At 40.2% G+C, this 26,746-nt stretch overlaps 1 protein-coding gene across 5 annotated transcripts in view; it reads left to right on the top strand.

Annotated features, from left to right (window-relative positions):
* The window catches only part of GRIA1 (glutamate ionotropic receptor AMPA type subunit 1), a 217,676-nt gene that overhangs the window by 131,333 nt on the left and 59,597 nt on the right, over positions 1-26,746 (top strand). For 3 of the 5 annotated variants that reach the window (XM_063447850.1, XM_063447851.1, XM_063447854.1), the window contains exons 3-7: positions 7,018-7,257; positions 7,502-7,689; positions 11,977-12,030; positions 12,393-12,554; positions 14,986-15,153. In XM_063447850.1, the coding sequence (XP_063303920.1) occupies positions 7,018-7,257; positions 7,502-7,689; positions 11,977-12,030; positions 12,393-12,554; positions 14,986-15,153 (812 nt within the window). The remainder of the gene's footprint in view (positions 1-7,017; positions 7,258-7,501; positions 7,690-11,976; positions 12,031-12,392; positions 12,555-14,985; positions 15,154-26,746) is intronic. The other 2 variants (XM_063447853.1, XM_063447852.1) reach the window with 1 other exon arrangement.

The following is a 26,746-nucleotide window of genomic DNA, read 5'->3' as shown; positions in this document are numbered from 1 at the left end:
GCCTCTAGATAGCAAGGAGTCACTGTGAGCTTTTCCTTAAGATCTAGAACCCAATATGGAACCCAAGGTGGAAAGCTAAGTCATAGTAATGGATAGTCTTATAATCCATTAGGTTGTTCATAGTGTTGTACAGAAGTACCAGACAGAGGTGTAGTGAGTCAAAATGGAAAGCTAAAACAGGCGGCAACATTTTTATGATTGGTATATCAGTTCCAGAAGTAAGGCTGGCAGCAAACATTCAGGTCAGATAACTTAAGTCAGGAAACCAGGAAATAAAAATATGTAAAGAAAAATGTGACAAAAGACGGCATTCGAGCATGTACACACATGGGAGCTCAATAATAAATGAGGTCTCTGTCTTCTATGATTGTATAGTGTTCAACATGGAGACGAGTAAGGGGTGCACTTGTACATGTCACAGGAGTGAGTTGTGAAACATTCATACTCAGTTGGTGTCTACTTTGCATTATAAACTAGATGTTCACAGACAGTGTGCACTTGAAGGATGTTGGTGGTTTAAGTGTTTGAAACAGTGACAGAACCTCTTTTCACTCCTACTTAAAGTGGATCTGATTTGTTTTATAGGATGTTCAGAAAGACTATATTTATGTTGAGATACAACGTCTTTACATATTGAATACAATTAGGTTAAAATCGCACTTGCTACCACCCATGCTAATTGTATATCATACCTTTGTAGTAACCTAAAATTATCAACAGAATAATGTTACTGCCATTGAAAATAATTTTCGAGTGTGAACAGCCAATACCGAAAAAGAAATCAGAAAAACTAGTATACATACAGAAGAGATATATATAGCAAGTAAACTTCTATCACAAAAAAGTGCCATAGAAGTAGAGATCGGGGAATTTATTTCTCAAATGGAATAATGATCCGCTAAGCATGATAAAGGTGCAGAAAGAGAAATGGCTACTAATAAGTTTGATTTTGATGAAAATTTTTTTTTTCAAATCGGTTCAAAGCACAAAGAATGACAGCAGGAAAATCTTCATATTAAAACTGCTAATTAAGCTATATTGGTTGTAGAGAAAAAGTTTACATAGCATAAAAAAGCCTGACTTAGTACTATAAAAAAGCTTTATAGGTTTTAATGTGGCATACTTTTTTTAGATATATAGAAATAAAAAGCCATATCTTTTAAAACATCTATCTATCCATCCATCCATCCACCCATCCATTCACCCACCCATCAATCCATCCATCCAACCAATCGATGCAAACTGTATTAATGTTTTAAAAAAAATCTTAACATTATAGCTAAGAAATGAAAGAGATTGAATTTTTCAAAGTAGTCTGCTCAGTCTATCGCTAGTTGGATGAACTCTTGGCAAACTTATTATGAAGTACAACTGGTGGGCTACCAATCATCATAGGATATTCTGGCTCAAAGAAGCAAGCACAATGGGATTTGGAGGTCACTGATGAGTGAAGAAAGATCACAGTGCTCAGGTCTTTGTGATGTGTGTATCAAAGAGAAGGGAATGTGTCTATGCATTTCAAGATTTGTTTTAAGGTCACGCTAGTAGGAAGTCATCACTGATAAAAGAGTTACTGGTTACTGGTATTCCCTGAACTTCTGAAAATAACATGTTTGTGCAAACAGCAAGATCCTAGCTAGAAAAACGTGATTTATATAAAAGATTTTACTAAATCTGTTTGATTGGTTACACCATTTAAATTAGTTTAAGTAGATTTTAGAAAAGAGTAATGGCTTTCAGAAATACATTAAAGCATCTAAAAGCATCTAAACATATTCATTAAGTGACCATTACTACACAAGCGGACATATTTTCCTGAATTCAAAATTGTGCATTGATATCAGTATTCTGCACATAGTGTGTTCTTACAAAAGATAACTATTGTATTTATGGGATATTCAGTTACATTTTCTAAACAATTTGGTCATCAATAGACGTGTATTGAGATAAAGTATATTGCTTACAAAGATTTATAAACTTATTTACTTTGACTTACTTAAAGTGAAAATAGGTATTTTTGAGTGGTTATTCGGAAGAAAAAGAAATACCAAAATATGCTGTTTGCATAGATATTCAAACTCCTGATATTAATATTTAGTTGAGCTCTGTTTTGCAGTAATAACAGCTTTAAAGTCTATTTGGGTAAGTATCTACCCGCTTTGCCTTCTTACTCTTATTAAGTTTTGCACATTCTATTGACAAATTTGCTCCAGGTGATCATACTCCTTAACATAAAGTGTGATGCCAATGGGCAAGTTAAGAGGAGGTTGGCCAGTGATTAGTGATGTCGCAAACATAACATTTTCTGTCGCGAACGGCGAACGCCAACTTCCGCAAATGTTCGCTAACGGGCGAACCCAGCGAACCGCCATAGACTTCAATAGGCAGGCAAATTTTAAAACCCACAGGGACTATTTCTGGCCACAATAGTGATGGAAAAGTTGTTTCAAGGGGACTAACAACTGGACTGTGGCATGCCGGAGGGGCAAAACTCCCATGGAAAATTACATAGTTGATGCAGAGTCTGGTTTTAATCCATAAAGGGCATAAATCACCTAACATTCCTAAATTGTTTGAAGCAACGTGCTTTAAAACATCAGGTATGATGTTGTATCGATCAGGTAGTGTAAGGGTTACGCCAGCTTCACAGTGACAGACCAAACTGCCCGTTTAACGCACCGCAAACAGTCCATTTGCACAACCGCAAACTCCCCATTTGCACAAGGTTGGATACCAAGCTAGCCATGTCCCGTTCCTTGTCCTCACTGATGTCATTGAAGGTCTCTTCTTCCACCCAGCCGCGTACAGCACCAAGGGTCCCCGAAAGGTGACAACAAGCCCCTGTATTTTTTTTTTTAAATGTACACTACTGTTACACCAGATATGAGTTGCACTGGTGTGACACTGTGCCCTGGCAGGCCCTGAAACGCACACGTGTGAAGGAAACTGACTGCTATTATTTCACAGTCAAATTTCTATTTTTTTTTTTTTTATGTACACTACTGTTACAACAGATATGAGTTGCACTGGTGTGACACTGTGCCCTGGCAGGCCCTGAAATGCACACGTGTGAAGGAAACTGACTGCTATTATATTACAGTCAAAAAAGTTGTTGTTTTTATTTAAATGCAAGCTATTGTGACACCAGATATGAGTGGTGGCACTGGGCAAGTGGGCACAGTATACGCAGTGAGCCTGACACACATGCTGGCAGGCAGGCAACTGCAATTAGATTACACAGAAAAAAGCAGACTGATGTTCTAGCCCTAAAAAGGGCTTTTTGGGGTGCTGTCCTTACAGCAGAGATCAGATGAGTCCTTCAAGAATGTAGTGGACACTGAATACACTAGCCTAGCTATCGATTTCCCTATTAAATCAGCAGCAGCTACACTGTCCCTCCTCTCACAAAGAATGCAGCTTCCGGGGGGCGGGGCCTAGCTGTCATGGAGGAAAGACGCACTTCATGTGAGCTCCCTCAATATCTCACTTTAAGCAGCTATCAACAAGCGAATTTCACCCCAGAAGGGGATGACCCAGCAATGTTGCTCCTACCTGACCGACCCGACATGCTTAATAGCGGTCAGCAACTCAACAGAGTCTTACTTACCTCCGCGTGGCAAGTGTGGCCTGGTGCTCACCGGGCGGGAAAGGCGGCCGATCTCCCGACCCTGGGATGCCCAGGAGCAGCTACTTCCCGGCAGGAGCTCCGTTACCCCCCCCCCCCCCCCCGGACTGGTGGGGGTTATCACGGTCCACCCCTGAGAGGCTTTCTGGAGCAAATGGACGCACAGAGCACAGCCGCCCAGGCTGACATACTCATCTGCGACTCTCCCAATATGGCGGCAGCCGCGTGTCCTCCTGGTACCAGCAAAGCATGGCAGGATATTGAGTCTAAGCTGGACAGACTCTTTAATCAATTTTGGAAGCAAATAACAAGCAGGAAGCCCCAACAAGCTCCACCACAGCCCCAACAAGCTCCACCACAGCTAAGCGAAGCAGTCCCCATTAAAATCCACCAACGCAAAAGGCGTCGAAGACGGGACCGGAGGCACAAACAGAAATGCAGAGCCTGCCCTACGTCAAGCACTCGCCTCCACCTTAAGCCACCACAATCCCACACCGGACGTGAAGCACCACCGGGACAGATCCGACCACCCGACAAAACAAGCTTCCACCACCTCAAGCCGCGAACCCGGCACTCAGCCAGAGACTTGCCTTTGTTGTTCCAGGTATCAGGGACTCCCAGGGTCTGCACCTGGCGCCCAGAAGGGATCGGATGAGCACAAGCAGAAAACAGCAGCCTGCCAATCATGTCCCAATATAGCCGATCCTCCACACCATGCCTTTGATCACATGAACTGCTCTCTGCACATTAACTAATCGTAAAGTAGCAAGCGTTTAAACATGTCATTATTTCACCTCCTAAAGAGTTTATTGTCGTAGTTCCTTACATGCCTTTACCTTAACCGTTCATGTATTATGTTATTCACTAGTCTCATCTCATGGGGCGACTCACACTTGATTTATAACTAGTGGTGGAGCTGCTGATATAAATACACAATTGATAACGTGCAAGCTACACCCTTAACATGACAGCCATCTTTCACAACAATGTACTGCTATATACTTATACCCTCAGTGCAACTAGCCATGATATACGCACGTTCAGCCTAGCATGCTCAAATATAACACACTTCTGTCTAAAAAAAAATAATACAAAAAAAAATTATAATACAAAAAAAAAAAGAATGCAGCTTCAGAATTAATCTAAATTGTATGCTGTCTAGCAGGTGGGAGGGTCTGGGAGGGAGGGTCTGCTGCTGATTGGCTGTAATGTGTCTGCTGACTGTGAGGTACAGGGTCAAAGTTTACTCAATGATGACGAATAGGGGGCGAACCGAACATCGCATATGTTCGCCATCTGTGGTGAACGCGAACATGCTCTGTTCGCCAGGAACTATTCGCCAGCAAACCGTTCGGGACATCACTACCATTGACGTGAATCTCATCAATAGCGGCATAAAAGGCCACTCCAAAATTGCTTTCGCCATGTCATTTTGATCATTGTTTAAAAGAAAGGTGAATTTTCTTCTGAATTTCAGCCTTTTAGTAGACTGAAAAAAATGTTCTCTTTCAGTATTTCCAAATGTTCAATTTTTCAAACGTTTACTGTCCCTGGTGATTTAAAGCACCCCCACAGTACCCACCATATGATGTTGTTAACACCAGTCTTTACATTAAAAATAGTGCTTGCTGCATTATGGGCAGGATTTAATTTGTAAATAAAATGAAATACGTGACTTTGGCAAAAATAATGGGGATTTAGTTACAGTATGTTCATATATTGTAACTAACTCCACTTATTGTTATTCCAATCAGGAATTTTTTGAGCTATATAAATATAGAGCTTCCAGAGCAAACCATTAATATCATGGATCTTTAAACTGACTTTGAGTCAGTGTGGCTCAATATGCTGCTTATTTACGTGACATTGCACAATCCTCCAAAATGTCATTTGGTTGCCATCCAATCAAAACAGGTACACCGAGAATGTACACTCCATAACAGTTCCATCTGGGAAGATAATTATCCGTATTCTCTAATCCCCCAACACCCTTTGAGTATCAGACCTACACTAAGGCATCATTCTGCTAATAGTAAACTTGCTCTTTTAATTGAACTCACTTTGACGAACAGTAAAAATAAATAATTTGCCTTTTTCTTCATTTATGTACATGTCAAAGTAATTCATCTCTAGAATAATGCTTCATTTTGTACCTTGATGTTTTGTGTCCATTGTATACAGCCAATTAGTACACATGGAATTTGCTGAACAAAGTTTTCTTCTTGTTGTTTAAACCAAAAAATGAAAGTAAAATACTGTTAAAATAAAATGCTCTAGTTTAAAATAACCTACTTGTGATCCCATAAGAATACAGCATGCTGGTTGAGTTGCTCAAACATCTGTGGGTATACATGTTATGTCTTTGTTTTAGCATAAATATGTTTCAAGTGGCATTTTCTTTTTATAAAATTGAGTATGAATAAATGTTCACTGGTATATATATATATGTGTGTGTGCAATACAGGAATCTAACATATCTTGGTTAGGTTTCAGGATGTGTTTAGGAAGGCTGTGCAAGTCACATGCAGGGAGGTGTGACTAGGGCTGTATAAACAAAGCCATTTAACTTCTAAATGGCAAATAATTAAGCAGTGAGACTGCATGGGCATGAGCTATACACCAAACCTGCTTCATTCCTTTCCTGGCATGATCCCCACCCTTTAAAACAAAAAAAAGAAAGAAATTAAACTTTAAATCTACATGTAATCCAACACAAGGTAACGTTTGGCTTGCAGCCTGATCCACCTTCAGTGTCATTTTTCCCTTTTAGGAGGGACAATACGAAAAGTAGGCTGATGAGAATTGTGACACCATTTGTCACAATTCTCATCATTAGCATGCGTAGCAATAGATGCCATTTATGCACAGAATTTACGTTAGCCAGTCAGAAGGTTCATTTCAGGCTGGCTAATGATGCTGCCGGGGAGCGATGGAGTTACACTAAATAACTCCGTATGTGCAGCGCTTCATACTGAAATACTGCCCGTACAAACATTAAACACAATGCCCACTTCAAATCACTGATGCTACTTGCAGTAATCCTTTATTTACCCCTCTTTTGCATTGACTCTACAGGCTCTGATTTCTGAGTGAGTATGAACAGCATTTAAGGTACCACATACTGTTACATGTATCTGCACTAATTTAGTGAGTCAAATTCTGCTCACCCATGCACAGTTAAGCCCTAGGTGGATGCTCATTAACTTACAAAATGAAGACATTTCATTAAAGTGTATGTAATATGAAATCCATTCATGTGTGAGGAGTTCTCGTTCGCTGACAGCTCTGTTATGCTTTTGGGAAAGATACGTTATTTACAACACCACCAATTGAGTGAATATTATTATTTCATATTGGGATTTATTTTCCTTTTTTTCCCTTTTTTCTTCCAGTTTGTTCGCAGTTTTCTAAAGGAGTATACTCCATTTTTGGTTTCTATGACCGGAAGACAGTCAACATGCTGACATCTTTCTGCGGTGCTCTTCATGTCTGCTTCATCACTCCTAGTTTCCCAGTAGCCACTTCCAATCAGTTTGTCCTACAGTTGAGGCCGGAACTCCAAGATGCTCTCATCAGTGTTATTGAGTACTACAAATGGAAAAAGTTTGTTTACATATATGACGCAGACCGAGGTACGTGAGATGGAAATCTTTTCTTAGAAGCATAGCATCTGTTCACTTGCACGTGAGGACAGGATTGTCCAATAAATCTGTTTATAATTAACACAATTTAAATGCTCCTCAGGCAATAATCATACAAATTCTAAAACATAGCTTGCCCAGAACCCCTCAAGGTTGTGTTTTATGTTATATAATTATATGCGTTATATAATATATGCCTATACAATAATTCAATTCTCATTCCTTCTTTTACTAGGTTTATCTGTTCTCCAGAAAGTGCTGGACACTGCAGCAGAGAAGAACTGGCAAGTCACAGCTGTGAATATTCTCACAACAACTGAAGAAGGTTATCGTCTACTTTTCCAAGACCTGGATAAGAGTAAAGACCGCCAAGTGGTTATAGACTGTGAGTCGGAGCGACTGAATGCCATCCTCACCCAGGTAGTGTTAACATTAGCTCCCGCATCACATATAGCTTTACCTTTTTGCTTTTTCCTGGTCCATCACTCTGTTATCTTTCCTCCATCTGGTCTACAAGCTCTGTTTGCTCCTTGTTCGAGTTAAATGGTCACAACCTATATTACCTATTTCCTTTTGTTTTGTTGTATGCTAGGTAGGATTCCATATCTATCATTGCTATAAATATCTTATGATCATAAAAATCCCAGATTTTCAAACCAAGAGAGCCAAAGGTTGCCCAACATGTGACTTAGGTGGTATCGAAAGTAATGTCCTGTATGTTTTTTAAAAAGTCAAGGTTAAGGTTTAAAAGCACAGCAAACTCACTCACTCTCACTCACAATACAATAGTACTTGTTTGATCAAATAAAGAGCTATTAGAATGAAGACTATTTTATGTGTATTTTTCTAGTACATGCCTTCTGTAGTGAGAGATAATATGGGTCTTGGATAGTTTTAGTTGTTGCTTGAGGATAAAAATTGAGCAATTAGATATATATGCCATATTGTTCCTATATATCAGCTACTAATAGTGCCTACCTTTTTCACTGTTAAGAGATAGTCATGTAAGAAAAATATTTCTACAATCTCCATTAGACCCCCTGCAGGCACTGGAAATGCAGGTTTGCCAGTGACTCAACGCTGAGTATTTAATCTTTTCAACCTCTTGACAACACCACTCTGCCCAGAACCTCTCTGACGCTCCTTATTCTTATTGAATTTTATCACTTAAAGATGTAGTAACAAAAAGGAGAACTGAGAAATAAAACTAGCTTAAAAAGCTATAAAATGTTGTTTAGTAAGTACCATTTCCTTTTGGTCTTGTGAACTACTGGTCTCAACTATGATGGATTGTATGGTTGTAGCAGGGCTATATTCAGCAGAGCAAAGTGAATTTTGAAAATCTAGAGGTTTTTTTTTGTGTTTTTTTTTGTCCCCCAGAGCTAGTTTCCTTAGCACACCATCAATATAGCTATAGTTTAATATAGGATTTCACATTAAAAAAAAATCATTCAGGAAGTGATAATGATAAATGTACATAAAGAGGAGTAAGCTGAATTTACTGGCAAACTTACTTCTGGGATTCTACCTGAGCAGATAATATGGAATTAGAAGATAAAGTATATTGGAAAATATCCCCTATAGACTTCAGCTTAACTTATCTACATAAATTGTTCCTTCATTTCCAAGCTACAAAACAGATGTAGCTCTAATGCTATATGTTGTTCCTGGGCATTTTCTGTCTGAAGCATGTTATTGAGAACAACAATGAAATGTGGAAAGTGAATAGACTTTCACTAGTATCACAAATAAATAAATAAAAGAAAATGCTCACCAATTTCACTACTAATGCTGGCACTACTAACCCTAAAATATTTCACATCAGAAGATAAATCACCTATCGTAAATCAACAAGGGTCCTTGAAGTCCAGTCACCTTTTTTTCCCCCATATTTATAAACCAGAGTTAAGTAACATTTAAATCCTTGATGAGGAAGACTTTCAATGTGCAAACTAAATGGTGAATTTTAAAATGCCCATCGCCAAGCAATGACGGAGTATTGCTCTCACCTTTTGAAGGCACAACCACTCGTTTCCCAAGAAATATTGTTTTTATAAACATTTCTCTCGCTTTCTTCAAATTCCACAGGATTCTACTACACACAGCTAATAATTTTGTAGCATATCTACTGAGAACCTTCACTGCACCACATGTGAATTAGTTCTTACCTTATTCATGGAAGCACTTTCTATTCCATAGTGTGAGAAGTCTTATTTGAAATATGGTTTACTGGTATAAATCTCACGTTATCACTTTAAAAACATATATTTACATTGGCCCAGTATTGCAGTTCTCTAAGAGGTCCCATTTGTTCTAATTGTTCTCAACGTGTATCTTTTTAATTTTCGAAGATATTGTGTTAATATTATAATATATAATTTTGGCAATATCCAAGATATTTTTAGTAATACATTTCCGCCTACATTGTCTGTCTCTTGTTCTAAGGAGAGAATGTTTTCCAACATGGATTTTACTTCCTATTGCTGGCTCGTTCACTTGGTTTCTTATATTTGGTTTATCTCTATAGCACATTTTATGACTGGGTAACGGAAAAGGGAAATTGGAATAATTTAAGCAGAGGCATACAACATAATGGGAAGCCCCATTGATGCAAGTATATTAGGACAATACAGCTGATTATTCTTATTTTGGCTTTAGAAGTTTAGAATTTATTGTAATCAAACGGGGGAAGAGGAAAGTATTACCATGTGTGGTAGTCTTTACCAGGTAACTGAGATGTAGCATTAGAGTGAGTCCAGTGGTGCATATACCAAAGCTCAACTGCTGGACAACTGGGGACAAGTAGAGACTCTCTTGTATTCCTCTGACCACCTTTTTTTTATTATTCATGTGTCCTAAATGACTATAAAGGAAAGATGCATTCTGTATTTTTTTTGCTTGGCACAATATCTGGCATTAACATGAAATCTGACAAATGCAAGCTAGTGTGCGACCATTATTCATGAAGCTGATGAAGGTTCAGTAGAAGAACCCTGAACTACTGTGAGAAGTATGGGCTTTGGTCATACTCACTTGACTTAATCATAGATAAAGCATCTTTGCACATGTGGGTTTGACAGAAGGGTTATCAGTCCAGAACGACAATATGGGATAGGGATGAGAATATCAGCTGCTCGAATCTGACCACTATTCCCTTTCACACTACTGTGGTCAATGTTTACATACTTACATTAAAATGGTAGTAAGAAAGAAAGAACAATTATGACCGGTGATCTCTTCTGCACTGCCTGTGATACTTTGGTATAAATATACAAAATTCATAATTTATGAGGCAAGATAGCAAATCTTTCTTTCTGAAAGATAGAACAAATGCGATTATATAGTATATAGAGCTCCAGTTGTAGTATTTCTTAGTCAGTGGTTTGATGCTCAATGATCCATTTCAACTTTTTTACAATCAGTACAATCAGTACTGTTCAGATTGGTAAGATTAACATCTTGACCATATGGTGTGCTTAAAACTGAAATGTAAAATGAAACTTTTCTGGTAGCATAATTTAATATTTCTATACTAAAATAATTGCAACATTCAGACATTGACACTTAAATTATTGATTAGATGTGGAATATATGTCATGGCTCAAAAAAACAAGACCTTAATAAAGGCCACACAGACCCTTCCTAACATTAAACCTATCATTAAGAGTCTAAGAATTTATGTTACGCTGTCCAATTTTATTGTCCCTTGGGCAAAAAAAATGTATTTCTCAGCAGCTTGATGCAGATAAATACAGATTCCTTATAATCTCTTCCTGGTAGACTTTCTGAGACTTTGCAGCACCAGCAGAAGAGATTAAGGAATTAATTTACACTCAGGAGAATGCTGACTTGGTTGACAAGAGGGACTAGTGTTATGTGATTTGGCCTCCATTCAAGTTACCTGTCCACCACAGAGGTTCATTTCTATAATGCCAATGCCGGCTCCAGCAGAATTTAAGACTCAGAGTTCCAAGTACCTTGTGTTGCATCTTTTACCATTATTAGGCTGGTGATAAAAAGTACAAAAAAAGTTTATGCCTCTGCTTTCAGCCGCTGAAACCATATAATTATATAACTCATCTCATCTAATAAGAAGCTTTCTATTGTGCCTACAGATAATAAATTGACAATTAAGAGGAGAACAGCTTGATACTTGAGAAGGTCGAATTATCTTCTTTTTATTTATTTTTTATGTTTTTTTTATATATTGCTCACCTACTTTTCTTGAGGCAAACTGTGACTTTGATGCCCCCATTCCAAAAACCTCCTGTTATAAAAGGAACATCACCATCTACAGCTGGACTGGTTCTTTATTTTCATTAACCTCATTTGTGGCCAGTGGGCCTAGAACCAACGGTAAACTGGATGGATGAGCAGTCTCTGTGGACAACTCGACATAATGATCATTTCCTCTTTTCCTCTTTGACCATTCAAGTGCTGTCAGAGCAATGGCAGAGACACATTGTATATTTCAGCACAGAGAATAAGCAGGGAGTTTGTTAGAACCTGGACATGAAAGGGTGCAGGCAGATTCCATGCTCTCCTCTGCAAATGTGTACCCACATTTATTTAACCATTAAAGTGACATAGATTTATAGACCCGTAATATTAGCCTCACTTTAAATCTTGATAAAGGGACAGCACAGAGAACCCCAAGAATTCCATGTATTTAAATATACAATTAACCATATTATCTTTTTTTTATTCCAGATAATCAAGATGGAAAAAAACATTGTCGGATATCATTATATTCTTGCTAACCTGGTAAGTAAACCGTGACATAAAAGGAATTTGCAGAGGCGGAATGCATGCTTCCAAATTGGTGCTTTGCTCGCTCATTGTTCAAATGGATGCTTTGTTAGTCTGTGTGTGGTGAACGAATTACATACTTTGTTGCCAGAGGAACCAGCACAAGATGTGATTCAATGGCGTTCTGTATGTATGTTAGCAGCTGCTGAATAATTACAGGTTTTGTTACAAGGGGGAAAAAGGATTTTTCGATCTACACAGAATCAGTCGCTGTAATAAAAAAATATAAAGGAATCTGAGATGGAATAACCTCAAAAATCATAATTAATGGTATTTGTAATGCAAGAATACATTATACAGCTCTTCCTCTATTTCAGGGCTTCATGGACATTGAGTTACAGAAGTTCAAAGAAGCAGGGGCCAATGTAACAGGATTTCAGTTGGTGAACTATACAGATGCCATGGTGTCCCAGGTCATGCAGCAGTGGAAGAACTACGATGGCCGAGAACAGCCTCGTGTGGATTGGAAAAAACCAAAGGCAAGAAATCTTTAGCTCTCACTTAGGATCGGAAGTCAGTATGAATAATTGATTTAGTTGGTATTAATATATATTGCTTTACTCAATGACTGACAAACATTTGTGCAAAGTATATATATTTATATGAAGGCATACTGCAACTCTACAACTGATGGCCATCACCACATTCTATTCTTGCATGTTTGCCTTGTCTTGTTGGAACCACGTGTTAGAACATTTTGGTGCATTATTAATAATAATAATAATAATAATAATTATAATAATAATATCGGACTATATATTCTATTGTGATGAGAATATCAGTCAACAGCAATTATGCATACTGGTTTTCCACATTTAGTATACTTTTTTTATTTTCCATTCGGAGTTTCACTAAAATCTCATTTTTACATATTTCTAATGCATTATCTATATAGTATTAAAAGGGGTCACATCGAGCCAAGAGTACATCTTTAATATCTGTAAATAGTGATCTCTGCCCATATTTCTTCTTACAATGTAACCTTCCCCATATAAGCCCAATGATTCATAGACTACATCCTATCATAAAATATGATGCTTATCAAAGTTCATTTCACAGCAGTATGATACATCATTTACTTTTACCACAGAATAATTACTGTTTCTTGATATTCTATACAGTTCAATTCAATGTCCTGAGCTATAATAAAACACGGGCTAAGTGTTTGAAGAATGTATAATGCAACATTTATAATGATCATGATATAAGCAAATATGATGGGAAAAAAACATAATAGTCAAAAAAACAAACAAACAAGGAAATATGTGTTGGATTTAATTGCACCTGAAATCAGTTACATTTTTAATAAAAAAAAAAAAAAACTAAGCCTTCATTGCTATTCTATTGCTACACTATTCTGTCAACCTACTTTTTTCCATACATAAAATAAATCCTACCCTTACCTCTTGTGCCACTTTAAGCCCATTTGAGCAGGACCCACAACACCCTCTGTTTCTGCGCGTTCAACTAATTTTGTTGCAAATTCTTGTCTGTCAGTCCATCTATTGTACAGTGCCATGACATTTTTTGGCATATCTTTATAAATAATAATAATAAATTACTTTGTTTATGCAGCCCTAGTCACACCTCCCTGCATATGACCTACAAAGCATTCCTGAACAGTTCCTGTAAAGAAAGATCGAACGTGTATTTATTATTAACATTTATCGAAGAGGTTGTTCTACTGTGCAAGTGTAAACTTACTTTAATGCAATGCACCACAACCGCTATAGCACAATGTAGTGATTTTGGTGCCAGGAGTGCTTTGACTTCTCCTCCAAATTAACTAGTCAATCATTACTAAATGTTTTAGTTCTCACCTGGGGTCCTCCAGACACAGGTAACTGCTTTTATGGAAAGTGAGAAGTACCTGCATAGAAATTCTGTTAGCTCTCCTGAACTAAACCCTGCTGTGCAAGACCATTGGTTGATTGCTCTCAACCAATGAGCTAAAACCTGCACTGTGAGGTGCAGATTAAGTGTTTAATCTGTTTGCTGAATAGCACTTTTCCAATATACTTCAGTGGAGGATTGCTTTTCAGTAAATAGAATAAACAATGTTGTTGACATTGGATTTACTGATAATATAAATATAATAATATACATAAAACTAAATATTTTATAACTGAATTCCTTTAAGATTTAATGGTATGTTTTACATTAGTAAAAGTAGACCAGCTTCAACTGAAAGGCAAAGATAGGACCCAACCCCCTTACACATACACACATGCACACACACACACACACACACACATACACATCTCAGACAGAGCTCTGTGATACATTGGTACTTAAATGGACACTTTAAGCACTTTAACAGCTTCATCTTATTGAAGTTGTTATAGTGCCTGTAATCTATGAGGAGCATTGAATTGGCCAGTCATTCTGGACCAAAGATTATGCAACCAGAGAAGGAGGTCACTCCAGTGGAGAGGGAGACTCAATGCTGTAGAAAAAGTGAGTAATTCATTTATTTTTTATTGCTTTTGATAAGGGGCAGCCATTCTGCAGTATTAGGAATAAAGTTATATATTCCTAACACTGCAATGTTTCTTTAAAGAACATCCAAATTTCATAAAGAAGAGGACCAGCCCTTCCTTCCTCCCTCTATTTTCAACAATTACCCCCTCCCCCCTATAATAAGCCTGCCAAGCATTCTAAGCTGGTGATATGGTCCAATCAAATGCTTCTCTTTGAAAAGCATTTGATTGGACCATGGATGATTTGATATGATAAACAACCAGGCGTGGAAATGAAGCAAAGAGGATCTTTGTTCCAATTTTTTTTTTTTTTTAGAGAAAAAGTGAAAAGTGCTAGATATTTTAAATGTTGATGTTGCTTATGAACTTATAATTTATTTGCATTTAGAAATATATTCAAACATTTCTTCAATCTGTCCATCCCATGCAGTACACCTCTGCCCTGACCTATGATGGAGTGCGTGTGATGGCTGAGGCATTTCAGAATTTAAGGAAACAGCGGATAGACATCTCACGTCGGGGGAATGCTGGAGATTGTTTGGCAAATCCTGCCGTTCCATGGGGACAAGGAATTGACATTCAGAGAGCACTGCAACAGGTTAGATTATTTTTTATATTAATTAAAATAACTAAATTCCAGTCATCAAGAAAAAGAAAAGGGCCCGACAGTGAAATATTATATGAAATCTCCTTAAAGATTCAATTGTGTAATAGATTAATATTAGAGATGTCGCGAACATAAAATTTTCCGTTCGCGAATGGCGAACGCGAACTTCCGCAAATGTTCGCGAACGGGCGAACCGGGCGAACCGCCATAGACTTCAATAGGCAGGCGAATTTTAAAACCCACAGGGACTCTTTCTGGCCACAATAGTGATAGAAAAGTTGTTTCAAGGGGAACACCTGGACTGTGGCATGCCGGAGGGGGATCCATGGCAAAACTCCCATGGAAAATTACATAGTTGATGCAGAGTCTGGTTTTAATCCATAAAGGGCATAAATCACCCAACATTCCTAAATTGTTTGGAATAATGTGCTTTCAAACATCAGGTATGATGTTGTATCGATCAGTTAGTGTAAGGGTTACGCCCGCTTCACAGTGACAGACCAAACTCCCCGTTTAACGCACCGCAAACAACCGCAAACAGTCTATTTGCACAACCGCAAACTCCCCATTTGCACAAGGTTGGATACCAAGCTAGCCATGTCCCGTTCCTTGTCCTCACTGATGTCATGTGAAAGTCTCTTCCTCCACCCAGCCACGTACAACACCAAGGGTCCCCGAAAGGTGACAACAAGCCCCCTGGGACGCCTGCTGTGTTTTGTCTTCCACCTCCTCAAAGCCACCTTCCTCCTCTGACTCCTCTTCTTCAGACTCCTCTCTCTGCGTTGCCTCTCTCTGCGTTATTATAAGGTGTGTTAAGTAGTACTATTCCTATCAGTTTAATCCCTGTTACGTCCCCTATCAGGGGATGTGTATATGGCATCGATTTTAGGAACTGGGAGATGGAAAAAGATGCTTGGCCGGTCCTCCTACTTCAAATTCGGGGCACTGCGCGTGCAATCTAATGTGCCACCAGATAGGAGTGGTGTGTTAAGTAGTACTATTCTTATCAGTTTAATCCCTGTTACGAGTAATTTAGGTGTCAGGATTGTGTTTCTTCTGTTTTATGTCCCTTTTTTGCATATATATTTTGTTTTCTATGGTCTACATTTTGGAGTGATTGATCTACTGAAGGCAACAGAAAAATGCATTAGGCTTATCAGTAAAAGCAAAAAAATTAAGAAACCACTGTGGTATTCCGCAGAAGTGGCCAAAATAGTAAAAAACTTAAAGTTAGCATTTAGTAATTATTAAAAAAAAAAAAAACAGAGTGAGAAAGATAGACAGATCTAAAAGATTAGGCAGAAAGAGGCTAAGCAAGTTATACGAACTTCAAAAGAAGAGAAAATAGCAGTCAGTAAAAAAGGGGACACAACATTTTTTAGATACATAAATGAGAAAAGGAAAGTAAAACGGAAAGTAAAAAGGATTAGTTAGGTTAAAAACAAAAGAATGAAGGTATATAGAAGAGGATAAAGGTCTAGCTGACTCCCTTAATTAATATTTTTGTTCGGTATTTACAGATGAAAATGAAGGAAAGGGACCTCAGTTAGGAAAAAAGACAAATTAGTAATTTGTTACATGTGAGTTTACAGAGGAAGAGGTTATATTTCAACTGAAAAGTAAAGACAAAAAAGTCAATAGGGCCTGATGGAATACACCCACAGTTATTAAAAGAACTTAGTGGTGTACTAGCAAAACTTTAATGGATTTATTTAATCAATCATTGTTAACAGGAGTAGTCCCAGAGGATTGGAAGTTAGCAAATATTGTGCCCTTTCACAACAAAGGTAGTAGGGAGGAGTCAGGCAACTATAGGCCAGTAAGCCTTACTTCCGTAGTGGGGAAAGTAATGGAAACCATTTTAAAGGGTAGGATTGTTAAACATCTAAAATCACATGGATTTCAAGATCAGAGACAACATGGGTTTACTTCAGGGAGATCATGCCAAACTAATCTTATTGATGTTTTGATTGGGTAACTAAAATAATAGATCAGGGTTGTACAGTAGGCATTGCTTACCTAGATTTCAGTAAGGCTTTTTACACTGTTGCACATAGAAGGTTTATCAATCAACTGCAATGTTTAAGTTTGGTTTCCAATATTGTTGAATGGGTAAGGCAGTGGCTGAGTGACAGGCAACAGAGGGTTGTAGTCAATGGAGTATATTCAAAGCATTGTGTAGTTACCAGTGGGGTACCTCAGGGATCTGTACTTGGAACCATTCTCTTTAATATTTTTATTAGTGATATTGCAGAAGGCTTTGATGGTAAGGTGTGTATTTTTGCTGATTATACTAAGATATGTAATGGGTTGTTTCTATCTCCCTGTGGTGGGTGAAAAGTTTGGTACATGGGTACATCAGGATAATATCTGGTTTACATCTTGAAAGCATTATGTATGTATTAAAAACATGCAATACAGTTGTTTGTTTTTCTGGGTGTGCTCCTGTTTGATTTAGTATCTGTTAGCTTGTGGAATCTATGGGGGAGATAATTACTGAGTGAGCACCCATTTGCTTTATTTAGTACTAAATAGGTTTAGTGAGAATTTAATGTGAATTCAAAGTTAATTTCAAATTAAGATCCAAATAACTGAATTGGAAAAATGATCTAAGTCAGCTATATTTCATATCAGCTACTGTGTGTCAGTATTCTCTCTATGAATGAGGAAGACATTGAGAGCAGTGTAGCAGCTATTATGCATTCAGGTGGGATGATTTGAGTAATAGCTCGTTCTTGTTCTGATTTTATTTAAAATTGTCTTGACAATGCATCAGCTTTCACGTTACAAGTACCTGGTCTATATGTGATAATGAAATTGAAGCGATAGAGAAACAGAGACCATTTTACTTGTCTGGAAGATAGATGCTTCACTTTGCTGATGTGTGCCATGTTTTTATGATCTGTACTTATCATCATGGGTACAGCAGAACCTTCTAACAAATGCCTCCCCTCTTTTAGGGCAATAATTATAGTCAACAGTTCCCTATTCCCAATGTCAGAATTTATTTTAGCAGCAGACAGTTTTTTTTAGAAAAAGCCACATGGATGAAGAAGTTTTTCTTGTGACTCCCATTGAGTGAAAACATCTCCTACTCAGGTTTCTGAGGCATCTACTTCTATGACAAAGGGCTTAGACAGATCAGGATGTATGAGAACCAGTGCAGTGGCAAGATTTCAAGTGGATGAAAGCAGAAATGACCTCTGTGTGCCTGGTTGTTGGTTCCTTTACAAGTGAGACTGGTGACAGGTGTAATCATAGAAGAAAAGCCCTCAATGAATCTATGATAATAGTTCATGAATCCTACGAACTTTGGATTGCTTTCAGACTCACGGGCATAGGCCATTGTAAGACTGATTCTAATTATCTAATTTGGCAGGGTCTATTTTAAACCTATAGCTAAGATAACATAACCCACAAAGTGTACCTCTCTTTGAGTGAGTAATCACTTTTCTATAATCAATTTTTCAAGAGTAATTGTTTAATATGAGCGTGATGTGTGTACAGGTCAAGAAAGTAAATAAGTATATCATCTAAGTTTACTAAAATACATATATGTATGTATTCATTAAGCACATCATTAATAAACCGCTGGTGCTTTGCACAGCCCAAATTGTATTACTAGATAGTGTTAAATGCTGTTTTCCATTCATGACCTTTGCAAGCACTCTTGAAATTGAACTTTGTAAAGGTAGTGGGCCTCTGAAGTCTGTCAAATAGTTCTGACATAAGCAGTAGTGATTTTTTTTTTATTTGTGCTGCTTTAGGCATTACTAAACTGAGGCACCACCCTAATCTAAATTTACAGAAAGTGCTGTCTAAGGCAAATGTCTTGTTAGCCTTGTGGTAAATACAGCCCTGGGCATAAGCGGAATAAGATATACATTCCTTATGGTTATTTTGTTCTGGCACTAATAATCAATACAGGAGTGTAGATCACCCACTGTCTTAGAAACAAAGAAAAACCTTGCACCAGCAGTAAGGATAATCTAAATATGAAACCTTTAGCAAGAGCATCTTGGATGTATTATTTCATTATTTTAAGGAGACAGAGGACACACCATGCTTCTTGGTGCACAGTCACATGGTCTGTGTAGAGGTAATGTCTCGGCATGAGTTTTATTAAATACCTCTTTGGCTGATTCATAATGTGGTGGTACAGTGGGTAAGGGTGTAGTTAAGGGTACATTAATTATTCACAATGGTTTAAAGGCAAGTAGACAGTTCTTCTTGCACCTTGCAGCCCATTAACATATCTTGACCATATTATGTTGAGGACGGGATTATGTTAGGCCAACCATGGGAACACAAAAATGGTGGGAAGAAGAAAATAACCTGTAGGTCAATAGATTCTTTATATAAAGTTCTTATAGACAATGTTAAAGAACATGAATATTTGATTATTATAGGTGTCTCTACTGGTCTACCTTCTATAGCTTCAATGGCCAAAGTTGTGGATTTGTCTCTGGGTGGTATGTGGTGCAAAGCAATAACAGTTTGATTAATAAAGGTCTCTGCATCTCCTAAATTAATGAGAGTTTTACACTTACCTTCCTGTATACCCCAGGAAGTAATAACAGAAATAAGTAATCTTATGAGGCATTGTAGGAGACGAATGCATAACACTTGTCCCCTAATGAGTCTTAGGAGTGCAAGTTTTCCAGGTGAACCAGACAGGACCTGCCAAATGTCACTTCTTCCCACAATACATGCATAAACCCTCTGCCATACAGTTCTGCTTCTCAGTCTCTGGTAGTCTTATTATTCACCATAGCATGAGTTCGGGATCGGGGACAACTGCAGGGTCAGACAGATGGGCATTTAGACCTGTTTCTAATGTGCTCTCTCTTCATGAGTCTGCTATTAATGTATTAATGTAGCATTTAATATAATGCAGCATATAAGAAATATAGTCCTCCAAACTTTTTCAAAAATCCCTGGCTGCAGTTTCACCTAGATTTGAATCAGAAAGTCCCTCCGAAAAAAGTGGATACCAGGGAACTATTAGTCCCATTAACCTCAGTAATGAGCATACGGAATTCTGTTGCATAATCCGCTACAGACCGACTGCCTTGTTTGACACACATCAGGAATTTAGCAGCAATCTTTATGGTAATGGTTCAAGCAATTGCCTGAATTCTATAATGAATAATAGGTAATCATAGGCTATAAGTATCGTAATATCCAACAGAGGGTTAGCCCAAGCCCGAGCTTTACCAGTCACTTGGTTCATGAGGTACCCTATTTTCCCTCTCTCAGATGGAACCAATGTTGTTGAAGCTTTGCAGTGGTATTCTATTTGATTAAGAAATCCCCTACACTCATGGGGATCACCACCAAATCTAGGAGGTGGAGAGAGGCTTATGGAGGGCAAACTGTGTAGAACTTATCAATACGTTGGATGTGAGTCCAGGGAGGAGACAGATGTGTCACTCCTGGTATGTGCAACCACTGTGCGCACACATGCTTTGTGACACTGTGGCCTAATTTTACATTTACTTTGAATGTGTGTATATGAATTTGAGTATGCATAGTAATGTGAGTATTTATATTGAATTGAGTATGTGTATATGAACGTGAGCATATATATTTTTTTAATTCTTTATTTTTGTTCGTGCAGGCTTTACATCATGCTTGGATAGCCACAACAGCTAGGACAAGCGCATTTGTAACATGTTTAACATCTGTATGGCATTTATGATTACTGCACATTTTTAGAGTGGTTATGGTCAAACAAAGTAAGACATCAGCTTGAAAAGTTATGAGGTTACCACAGCTTGGACATGCGCATTTGTAATATGTATAACGTCTGTATGGCGTGTGAGAATACTGCTTAGTGTTTAAACGATACTAGTCAAACATAAAGTAAAACATTAACTGATAAACTGTGATATATATTCAACATAACTGACGCGCTAGGCTGACTAGGCGGACAGTGTATAGGATACTAGTTGCTTGCGTCTTGCTGTAGTTAGATTGGGTTAATGGTTATGTGTAGCGGTTGATTCACCGTGGTCTGGCACCCGCTATCAAGACTGCATTCTATGTTAGAGGCATACGTGCCTCAGGCTAATAGCCTGCGCAGTTATTGCAATCTTTTTGCTGTGTGAGTTTAGGCTAGGGAGGCAATAGGAACACCGGCTAGCAACATAATAATGGTATCTAAACGTTCTAAATGCTGTGTGTGACAATTTTAAGGCAATTACAGCGTGGTTTAAAGTGTGCATAAAGCATTTGCCAGTAATGTACTAGAGGAAAGCGCTTATAACTTGCGTATCTGCAGGAGATAGAGTCATGGGCAGTTCAGTGTTAAGCATGTCAGCCATGCCGGTTGAAGCAGTAGGCATCCCAGTGAAGCATAAAGTAGGTGTGGGACACTTGCAGCCAGTCCACTCCCGACTCTTAACCTATGCCTGTTCTCGAGGTCTGTCGCCCGGCGGCAAGGTTCTGTTCAGTGGCAAGATACAGTTCGCCGTTTCGGGGAAGCAGGGCAACATAGCGGCAGCGGGTTCGGGGTTCCCCTCCAGGGAGGAGGGCCCAGCGGCCGAGGGCAGTTCGCGCAAGGAAGTGTACTGCAGGCTGCGGTATCGAGGTCCAGGCAGGTGCATTATATATCTCTCTGATCCTGGAGTGTTGCACTGTACCTCTGAGCGACATAGCACTCCTGTCCGTATCGGGTACTGCATCTTCCAGCTCGGGTCCGAGCCCCTGGGTTTTCTCGGTGCCTGTGTTTGGCTCCGTGGTGACTTGCGCAGGTGCCTTGCTCTCTGGGCACCCGGATAGGGAGCTCTGTTTTGTGTGGTTGGGCGCCTGTTGCCCTTGTGCGGGCGGAGGGCCTGGGAAGTTCGTCCGGGGCGCTTATGAGTGTGGGTTCTCAGTGAGACTGGGTGTTGCTTGGGGGATATGGCGTCGGATGGCGCAAGTTGTGGCCCACCTTTATGCCGCCCTTTTGTTCTCATGTATTTCGCCAGCGTGTCTTTCTGCTCCCTGTGCCTTTGGGTCTGCGCACCCTGGGGTGGCGGAGCTTGCGGTTGTGCCTGAGGCGTTTTCATCAGATCCCACAGCTTGATCCAGAAGTGTTCAAAGGCTGCATCCAGTCGCTGCTGAATGTCGCTGCCAGTTTCTGTCTCTGGCGTGTGGCTTCTCTCGCTTGTCGCCGCCATTTTAAGCAGGCCATGTGTGCTTCGTCTGTTTCTCTCGTTGCTCATGCCGGACCGAGATGACCCCCATCGGTCCAGAGGGGGGGGGGGGGTAGGAGATGGGAACCCCTGAGAGTCCATACTCAGGTCTGCGGCGTGGTGAGCGTCCGTCTCTCCACAGCCCGATCTCTGGTAGGCCTTGGGTGGTAATGCAGGTTCTCGGTGGGTTACACGGTTCGTTTTAGCACCCAAGTGTCGCCCAGGTGTTCCCTACTTCATGGCACCTCTCCTGCATGCTCTTGTGCCATTTTTTGGAGTGTTAAGTCCCCAATTTGTGCTGTTTTGGGCAGGAGCTGAGGTGCAGCACGACTGCTCAGTTTGGATGCTAGGCTCCGCCCCCCGAACGTGAGCATATTTGTGTTCATGTTCTCCTGCGTATATTTGAATTTGACCATGTGTGCAAATTGTAGATTATGCTAGCGCAGTGTACCTATAATCTTAATTTTATTAAGGACAGGAGGCGAGTATTTTGCATAATCTTTCTTTACTAAAACTCCAGCAGCACAGGTTTAACAATAAAGTTTAGTGAAAAAGACATTGCCTTAGGCTATAAAAGGCCCTTCCTCTTGCATTATTTCCTCTTTCTTTGGTGCGAGATAATCATTAACATATCCTGCTATAACAATAAATAATGATAACGACGAAGAATCAGACTGTAAATGATCCAAATCCCGACTGGAAGATTGACGTAGAGTGCGAAGACGATCCCATGTATTGATCCATGAAGAAGAATCAAACTGAAAAGAAACAAAAGACGTGAAAGGGATTTGGAAATGAACTGTTTGTCCTCATTATTATTATTATTAGCATAATCAATATTACTGTTTATAAAACGCCAGTTTATTCCATAGTACTTTACGTAAAAGGAATTTATCAGATGAGACAAGAATATTTTAACCAAAATAAGTAGCTATGATAGATACATTAATATAGTCAAATTGTATGTATTTAGGAAATCATAACAGATAGCAGTCGTAATTTCAAGACGTGATATGAAATAAAACACGTAATAAAGAGATAACCGTACCCCCTGAATTCAAATCTTTTATTGAAGTACAACCCAAGGAATGATAATTAGGTGGGGGGGAAAGTAGGGTGGTAAAATACTCGCCTCCTGTCCTTAATAAAATTGAAGATTATGCTAGCGCTAGTGTACTTATAATCTTAATTTTAATAATGACAGGAGGCGAGTATTTTGCATTACTCTCTTTACTAAACTCCACAGCAGTAAAGAAAGTGAAAACATTTAAACCAATCAAAATGCAAAACAGTGAGCATATAGTCCCTGTGAACAGGCTCCTCCCCCTCTTTCGGAGCGACATCGGAACAGGGAAGAAGGTTGATGATAAAGTCTGTAATGAACATCAGTAGTAATCTTTAACGGGAGTGATGAACTTCTTGGCTTGAGTAGAAAAACAGGTACCAACAGGTGAAGTGTCCAATAGGGTCTTTGGTCTTTGAAATATGAGCCGTAATCCTATGGATATGTGGTAGATGTTCCCAATCTTTGCGAAGTTAAACTGAAAGGAGAATATGAGAAGGTTAGGCACCGGTCTTAAAACTGTTTGTAGTCATGACAGTGATCCATCGGATAATATTGCATAAATAATAATAATTGCGAGTTCAGTGTGGAATCTACTAGTAGTTTAATAGGCTGATGATAATAATGGATAAGTTAAGCCAACACATTAATATTGAGAAACAATTAGACAACAGGAAAGGAAAGATGTAGACAAGAAATATAACTAGAGTAGTTCCCCTCCTCCGGGTGGGAAGGGTGGGAAAATACTCGCCTCCTGTCATTATTAAAATTAAGATTATAAGTACACTAGCGCTAGCATAATCTTCAATTTTATCACATGACAGGAGGCTTCCTATTTTGCATTTTTAACGCTGTAGGATAAGAGACATAGCCGCACCGGAGATCGGTCGGAAATAGAAGGTGCGGAATGTAGATTCTCTAGACCAGTCTGCGGAGCGTAGGATATCCGATAGGGAAGCGCCTGCCATAAAGGCTGAGGATGCTGCTGCTCCGCGCACCGAGTGGGCTCCAAACGTAGAGTCAACGCCGGCTAGCGATAGTAGCCAGCGAACCCATCTTGCTAGAGTGGTGGTAGTGATGGGGACATGTGGTCTAACGTATGACACTAGGAGTTGACCTGATGGTGAGGATCGGAGTGGTAGGGTAGCTTCCACGTATTGTTGTAGAGTGGAGACGACACAGAGTTGTGGATCTGTGGGGAAGAAAGGATAAAACACAGATGTGGAGTCCGTCTTAGTGCGACGAGATATCCGGAATGTAACTCCTTCAGGGGAGATTGAGAAAGCGTCTATGTCCAGAGCTCGAATGTCTGAGACCCTGCGGAAGGAGACCAGGCAAAGCAAGACTGTGAGTTTTGCTGATAGCTGACGGAGGGAGAGTCTGTCGTTAGTTGGCCAATCCCTCAGGAATCGGAGGATAATGTCGACGTCCCAGAATTGAGAATATTTCGGCCCTGGGGGGCGTTGTAATCGAATGCCTCTCATGAGTCGACATATGAGTGGGTCCTTTCCCACCGGGATCCCTTGAATGGGGACATGGGCCGCTGAAATAGCTGAACGGATTACGTTTAGTGATCTGTAGGATCGGCCCAATGAGAATAGGTGAGATAGGAAGTTCAAAATGGTTGAAATAGTGGCCGTAAATGGATCGAAGTTTCGTTCCAGACACCAAGTGGACCAGGAATTCCAGGCGGATAGGTAGCATCTTCTGGTTCCAGGGGCCCATGAGTCCCATAGTAGTTCCTTAGCAGCCTGCGATAGTTCGCCGACTTGCCAGGAGCCCCTGAAAGCGTCCAAGCCACCAGATGGAGACGATTGTCTAAGATGAGAGGATGCGGATTGCCTTTGGGATCTGTGAGAATGTACTGATGATGAGGTAGTAGGAGAGGATCGTTGCATGATAGAGCTAGGAGATCTGGGAACCATGGTTGTCCCCTCCATAGTGGAGTGATGAGTACCAGCGAGGTTTGCTGGTTCTTCAGGTAGTGTATGGTCCTCGCTATCATGGCGAAGGGAGGGAAGGCGTAGGCTCCCGTGATTGGCCATGGTTGTAGAAATGCGTCCACTGCTGCACACTCCGGGTCTGGGAGCCAGCTGAAGTATAATTTCATTTGTCTGTTGTTGCGGGACGCAAATAGATCTAGGTGGAGTGGACCTAGGCGATCCGCGATGTGGTTGAAGATTTGTGGATCCAATTTCCAGTCGCTGGTGTCCCGCCAGTGGCGTGAGAACCAATCCGCTGTGAGGTTCGTCTCTCCTGGGAGGTATTCCGCCGTGAGGGAGATGTTGCGAGGTAGGCAGAAGTTGAAGATGTCTTTCGTTATTTCTGATAGGAGCCGGGAGCGGGCTCCGCCTAGGCGGTTGATGTAGCGGACTGCGGAGATGTTGTCCATCCGGAGGAGGATGCAGCAGTCCGACTTGTCCTTCGCTAGGCTTCGGATGGCGAAGGACCCCGCCAGAAGTTCTAGGCAGTTTATATGTAAGCTGAGGTCCTGGGATGTCCAGGCACCTCCTGTCGATATATTTCCGCTCGTTGCGCCCCATCCCCAGAGGCTGGCGTCTGATTCTAGTATCATGTCGGGAGCCTTTCCGAAGATGGCTCGGCCGTTCCACGCCTCCATGCTGTCCAACCACCATCTGAGTTCGTCTCTGACTTCCTCTGTCATCGGGACCAGCTGGTCGTAGGAGGGGTTTTCACTGAGGAAGGAAGCTTTGAGACGTTGCATCGCCCGGTAGTGAAGTGGACCCGGGAATATAGCTTGAATGGAAGCAGAGAGAAGTCCCACTATGCGTGCGAGGGCGCGGAGTGGAATGGTGTGGCAGCGGATGGCTCTGCGTAATTCCTTGCGGATGGCTGAGATTTTTGCTGTTGGCAGCCGTAGGGTGCTGGAGATGGAATCTATCTCGAATCCCAGAAATTGTACCGTCTGTGACGGGGAGATAGCCGACTTCTGAAAGTTCACTATGAAGCCCAGAGATGACAGGAGATCCGTGGTATACCGTGTGTGACGTATCAGTCTGAGTCTGTCTGAGCAGAACAGTAGGAGGTCGTCTAGGTATATGATGCAGCGAATTCCTTGCGCTCGAATATGTGCGACCACGGGCTTCATCAGTTTGGTGAAACACCAAGGGGCCGAGCTGAGGCCGAAGGGGAGGCACGTGAATTGCCAGGGAAGGCCTTGCCAGTGGAAACGAAGGTATTGTCTGCAGGATTGGTGGACGGGAACTGATAGGTAAGCGTCCTTGAGGTCTAATCTCGTGAACCAATCCTTGTCTTGTAGCAGGTCTCGTAGAAGATGTATGCCTTCCATCTTGAAGTGGTTGTAAGAAACGAATTCGTTGAG

The sequence above is a fragment of the Pelobates fuscus genome, chromosome 3 (genome assembly GCF_036172605.1).
Source record: "Pelobates fuscus isolate aPelFus1 chromosome 3, aPelFus1.pri, whole genome shotgun sequence".
Taxonomy (NCBI): domain Eukaryota; kingdom Metazoa; phylum Chordata; class Amphibia; order Anura; family Pelobatidae; genus Pelobates; species Pelobates fuscus.
The sequence above is the reverse complement of the archived record's forward strand: the minus strand, read 5'-3'. Positions and strand labels throughout refer to the sequence as shown.